We start from the raw sequence: 6,613 nt of genomic DNA on the forward strand, positions 1-6,613 counted from the left end.
GAAGGGTACTGAATGTACCATGGACTGCCAGGAAAACAAACAGATTCATCTTGGAGAGGATTAAACCAAGCTACTCCTTGGAGGCAAGGATACTGGGACTTCGTCTGACATACTTTGGACATGTTTCCAGGAGGGACGGGTCCTTGGAGAGGGACATCATGGTTGGGAGGGTGGACGGACAGCGCAGGAGGGGAAGACCCTCTATGAGATGGATTGATTCGGTGACTGGGGTAATCAGGATGGGTGTATCAGAGGCGGTGCGGTTGGCGCAGGATAGAGCAGGGTTTAGGGCTGTTGTGCATAGGGTCGCTATGAGTCTGAAACGACTCGCCAGCACATAACAACAACATAACAACATAGCATACCATATTGAGGTCTAGCTATCCTGTGCCAACCTCACTGTCTCTGATACACCCATCCGGATTACCCCAGTCACTGAATCAATCCACCTCATAGAGGGCCTTCCCCTCCTGCACTGTCCCTCCACCCTCCCAAGCATGATGTCCCTCGCCAAGGACCGGTCCATCCTTACAACATGTCCAAAGACGAAGCCTCAGAATCTTTGCCTCCAAGGGGGAGCCCGGTTTAACCCTCTCAAGGATGAATCTGTTTGTTTTCTTAGCAGTCCATGGTACACTCAATACTCTTCTCCCGCACCACAGCTCAAAGGCATCAATCCTCCTTCTATCCTCCGTAGTCATTGCCCAACTCTCTGATGCATAACAAGTGATTGCGAAGACCATGGCCTGTATCAGACTCAACTCAGTCTCCAGAGAGACACCATTGCTCTTAAGTACTTTGGGGAGGTTCCTAACAGCAGACTTTCCCATTGCAATACATCTTTTAATTTCCTGGCTGTTGGTGCCAAGAGTGTTGATCGTGGAGCCAAGCAAACTAAAGCTGTGAACAATCTCAGTCTCTTCACTATCCACCCTGATGCTGCCAATTGGTCCAGTGGTGAGAATCTTTGTCTTCTTGATATTGAGCCTCAACCCATATTGGAGGCTGCAGTCGTTGACCTTCTACAGCAAGCACTTCAGTTCCTCCTCAGTTTCAGAAAGCAAGGCTGTGTAGATCTTCCACCAATCCTGACCCCACATTTCTCCTCATACAGCCCAGTCTCCCCGATAATCTGTTCTGCTTACAGATTGAAAAGGTATGGAGACAGGACACATTCCTGGCGTATGCCCTTCCCAATTTTGAACCGAGCAGTGCTTCCCTGCTCTGTTCTGATGACTGCTTCTTGATTCAAGTATAGGTTTCGCATTAGCACGATCAAGTGTTCTGGGATTCCCATTCTTCTCAGAGTCAGCCAGTTTGTAATGATTCACACAGTCAAATGCCTTTGCATAATCAACACAGATAGACATTCCTCTGCCATTCCCTGCTTTCAGCTAAGATCCATCCAACATTAGCTACAATATCCCTGGTACCACGACCCCTCCTAAACCCAGCCTTCTGGCAGTTCTCTGCTGATGTGCTGTTCCAGTCATTTTTGGATAATCTTCAGTAGAATCTTGCTTGTATGTGAAATCAATGATATTGTTCTATAGTTTCCGCACTCTGTTGGGTCACCCGTCTTTGGAATGGGAACAAATATAGATCTCTTCCAATCAGTTGTCAAGTTGTTTTTTCTCCAGATTTCTTGGCAAAACTTGGTGAGCACATCCAGGGCAGCATCTGTTAGCGGAAATATGTCAATTGGTATACCATCTATTCCTGGGGCCTTATTTTTTGCTGTTTCCTTCAGAGCAGCCTGAACTTCTTCCATCATCACCATACACCATAGGCTCTTGCTCATATGTTGTTTCATTAAATTCTTCTGTGTCTGCCAATTCCTTCTGATACAGTGACTCGGTATGTTCTTTCCATCTTCTTTTAATACTTCCTGGATCATTTAATATTCTGCCTAAAGCATCCTTGATTATAGCAACTTGAATTGGCTGGGAATGAACATGAATCTTTTCCAGTCAGTTGAACAGGTAGTTGTCCTCCATATTTCTTGGTGCAACCTGGTGAGCCCATCAAGGGTAGCACCTGTTTGTTGAAATATGTCAATTGTTATTCCATCAGTTTCTTCGGCTTTATTTTTGTGCCAATTCCTTCAGAGCAGCCTGAACTTCCTCCTTCATCACCATTGCCTCTTCTTTATCATATGTTGTTTCATGAAATTCTTCTGTATCAGCTAATTCTTTTTGTTACAATGACTGAATACTCTTTCCATTTTCTTGTAACGCTTCTTGAGTCATTCAATATTCTTCCCATAGCATTGCAGTATGTGGCTTTAATTTGCTCTTTAGTTCCTTTAGCTAAAGAAATAGTGAGTGAGTTTGGTCCTTTTGATATTCCAACTATAGTTCCTTGTACATTTCATTATAATCCTTTGTCTTGCATTCCCGAGCTCTCCTTTGACATCTTCTATTCGTTCCTTAACTTCTTGATTTCTTTCCCTTGCTTTGGCTTCTCAGTTCTCTATTTCAATTTTCAGAGTTTCTTCTGACATCCATTTTGGTCTTTCTTCTTCCTCTTTTTGAACACGAATAGGTCTTTTTGGGGAGAGTGAAACTAAGTTTCTCCTTAGAGACTATGATTTTGAAGCTCCCGTCCCACATACTTTGGACACGTGGCCAGGAAGGACTAGAGAAGGACATCATGCTCCAAAGGGTGGAGGGAGAACACAGGAGAGGAAGACACCAGACAAAATGGATTTATACGGTAACTGGGGCATTGCTGGTAGATGTATCAGAATTAGCGAGACTGGCTCAGGACAAGGCAGGTCTCAGAGCTACAGTAGGACACAGAGTTGTTTTGAGTGTACATAACAACAACAACAAAAATGAAATAGCTGATACTGATCATGTTGTGTTTTCTTGTCTTTAAGTATTTTAGCAGTGGGAGTTCAAGCTGAGTTTAGTTTCTCTAAAGAGTTCTGAAGCTTTACTGGGTCTAAACTACAAGCTGAATTTACACTTCTTAATTGAAAAAGTCAGGCTGTTTGTATAACATGTTTGCATCAATGAAAATTACATTTGTGCCTAAGTCCATCTGAAAATTTCTGACTTAGCTGAAATCTGGTGATGTGCTTTGTTTTTGTTGCCTGTGTTTGTTTGTTTGGGTTTTTTAATAGAGAATACCAGAAAAATGTTTGTCTTTTATTGACTACACAAAGAGATCTGACTGTGTGGATCACAACAAATTATGACTAAAATTGAGAAGAATGGGAATCCCTGAACACTTGATTGTGCCCATGCAAACCTTATACTTAGGTCAGAAAGCTATTGTCTGAACAGAGCAAGGGAACACTGCATGGGGCAAAACCAAGTGAAGATTATGTCACGGATATATTCTTTCTGTTTTTATATAGAGAATTGTCATAAAACCTATACTTTGGGTGAAAATCCTGATCACTTGCTAAGAAGCTCATATTTATTTCTTTTTAATTTTTCAATTTTAATTGAGATTTTAATGAAAATTTATAGAGAACTTGAATTTCCATTCATTCATTCTTGCACACTTTCTCCGCTACCCATTCCCCAGTTCACTTTTCTCTTTGAAAAAAATATTCCTTCATTGTTGCACAATTTTCTCCCTGTTATAAAAGTGTTTTGAGGTGATTTGTTCCTAGTGGAAGAATACTTTACATGAGCTGACCACATTCTCTTACCCTGTAATACTCTGCCATGGCCAATGGTGTGGATTTGTGTGGCAGCTAAAGGGATTTGGTATAGAAACTCTACAGACAATCGAAACGGGAAGTTTAGGTACTTTTTTTTTCAGGAAAGAGTATTCAATTGATGATCAATAAAGGCAGTATCTTTCTGGGTGAAGCTAGCCACCTTGATATGAAAATAAGACCCCTCCATTTAGTCTCATTAGTACTATGTTCTCTGCAACTCAGTTGATCAGCTGAATTCCCATAAAGCAAAAAGAGGCATTTATTCCTGGTGTGAACACACCAGCTTATTTCCCTTTTGTTCAGTACAATTGTTACTGAAGAGAATGTGTATAATAGGTACAAGTAGTCAGATTTAACAATGTCTGAACATTATACATTCCTAGGGAATTTACTCAAACAGGGTAAATGAGAATCTGGCTAGTTGTCAGGACATCTCAAAAACCTGTACATGCTGCTGTTCATGTTAGCTCAACAGACACCATGATAATGCATTCATTACAGTAAGGTGGAACAGTGTGCCTCCAAGAATTCTGCATTCCTCAGAGTCCACTCATTCAACTTCCATCTAACTAGCCCTTACCGTGATCAGGCATTTGAGATCCCATGGAGGTCACACTGGTATTCAGCACATCATTGACAGCAGTATCACAATACAGGCTCCGCTGGACATCATGTTCACTGTCAGTCTGGTCACTCTCCTCATGTCCACTATCCTTCAGGCTGTTCCCCTCTAAGTCCTTGAGGGTAGAGCTGCTGGGGTGAAAAAATAATCATTTACAACTATGATCAAAGTGATTTTTAAAAAATCTTTCCAAGTCAGGGTATTGTCAGTTGTGTAGAAACGCAGAGTGACTGGATTATCCAATCCAGAAGGAGTGGAAGAAAGATAAATTTCCATTTATAGACAGTGGAACTTAGTATTGTGGGAGTGTCCCACTATTGGATGTGATACAGCTAATACTTTCATTCACTTATCTTCAATGCATTATTCCAAGTAAGGTAGGAAAAAAGCTAAAAATATGAAAGATCTATTACTAAAGACTGTCATAATTTTAAAAGTCCCCCCCTTCTTTTCTTATACTATCAAAGGAAAAGAATAATAATAGCTAATGTTTATTGAAGGGTTAATATGTGGGAAGCAGTGCTCTAAGTGTCTCATATGAATTGCTTCTTTTTAATCATTATAACTACTTAAGAGAAAGATGTTAGTAGCATTCTCATTTACAGACTAAAAATTAAGACACAAGAATGTCAGATAACTTGTTCAAACTTCATAGCTGCTACAATGTGACAGATCTAGGACCAAACTCAGGCAATCTCCTTCCAGAACATGGACCCATAACCACTGTACTATATTGTTGTTGTTGTTATGTGCCATAGAGTCACTTGCGACTCATAGCGACCCTATGAGTACAACAGCCCTAAACCCTGCTCTATCCTGTGCCAATCTCACTGCCTCTGACACACCCATCCCAATTACCCCAGTCATTGAATCAATCCACCTCATAGAGGGTCTTCCCTTTCTGTGACATCCCTCCACCCTCCCAAGCATGATGTCCCTCTCCAAGGACTTTTCCCTCCTTACAACATGTCCAAAGTATGTCAGATGAAGCCTCAGAATCCTTGCCTCCAAGGAGCAGCACGGTATAACCCTCTCCAGGATGAATCTGTTTATTTTCTTGGCAGTCCATGGTACATTCAATACTCTTCTCCAGCACCACAGCTCAAAGGCATCAATTCTCCTTCTATCCTCCTTAGTCATTGTCCAACTGTGATGCACAACAAGTGATTGCAAAGACCATAGCCTGTATCAGACTTACCTTAGTCTTCAGAGTGACACCATTGCTCTTCAGTACCCTGGAGAGGTCCCTAACAGCAGACTTTCCCATCGCAATATTTTTTTTTATTTCCTGGCTACTGGTGCCAAGAGTGTTGACCGTGGAGCCAAGCCGACTAAAGTTGTTAACAATCTCAATCTCTTCACCATACATCCTGATGCTGCCAATTGGCCCAGTGGTGAGAATCTTTGTCTTCTTGACATTGAGTCTCAATCCATACTGAAGCCTGCAGTCCTTGACCCTCTGAAGCAAGTATTTCAGGTCTTCCTCAGTTTCAGCAAGCAGGATTGTGTCATCTGCATAATGCAGATTGTTAATAGACCTTCCAACCATCTTGACGCCACACTTCTCCTCATAGAGCCCAGCCTCTTGGATAATCTGTTCTGCATACAGGTTGAAAAGGTATGGAGATAGGACACATCCCTGGTGTACACCTTTCCTAATTTTGAACCATGCAGTGTTTCCTTGCTCTGTTTTGATTACTGCCTCTTGATTCAACTATAGGTTTTGCATTAGCACGATCAAGTGTTTTGGGATTCCCATTCTTCTCAGAGTCAGCCACAGTTTGTCATGATCCACACAGTCAAAGGCCTTTGCATAATCAATGAAACACAGATAGACATTCTTCTGGTATTCCCTGCTTGATTTCTACCAACTTTTACTGTCAGAAATCGATCGAGCATGCAATAATGGGTGACTGGAATGCAAAAGTTGGGAACAGAGAAGAAGAATCAGTAGTTGGAAAACATGGACTTGGTGAGAGAAATGACGCTGGAGATAGAATGATTGAATTGTGCACAGTGACCTATTCATTGTAAATACGTTTTATAAGAAACATATATGCAGGTTATACACATGGATTTCACCTGATGGTATGCATAGGAATTAGATCAATTATATCTGCAGGGAAAAAAAATGCTGGAAAAGCTCCCATATCAGCTGTGAAAACAAGGCCAGGAGCTGATTGTGGAAAAGACCACCAGCCACTCATATGCAAGTTCAACCTGAAACTGAGGAAAATTAAACCAAATCCACAGGAACCAAAATATAACTTTGAGTTCATCCCACCTGAGTTTCAGAACTATCTCAGGAACAGATT

At 41.5% G+C, this 6,613-nt stretch overlaps 1 protein-coding gene across 2 annotated transcripts in view; it reads right to left on the reverse strand.

Moving 5' to 3' along the window:
• PCDH19 (protocadherin 19) overlaps nt 1-6,613 on the reverse strand; it is a 280,037-nt gene that overhangs the window by 119,786 nt on the left and 153,638 nt on the right. The window contains exon 4 of one of the 2 annotated variants that reach the window (XM_006902555.1): nt 4,257-4,429. In XM_006902555.1, the coding sequence (XP_006902617.1) occupies nt 4,257-4,429 (173 nt within the window). The remainder of the gene's footprint in view (nt 1-4,256; nt 4,430-6,613) is intronic. The other variant, XM_006902556.1, reaches the window with a different exon arrangement.

The sequence above is a fragment of the Elephantulus edwardii genome, unplaced genomic scaffold, assembly GCF_000299155.1.
Source record: "Elephantulus edwardii isolate Elephantulus edwardi_28Jun2011 unplaced genomic scaffold, EleEdw1.0 scaffold00428, whole genome shotgun sequence".
NCBI lineage: Eukaryota > Metazoa > Chordata > Mammalia > Macroscelidea > Macroscelididae > Elephantulus > Elephantulus edwardii.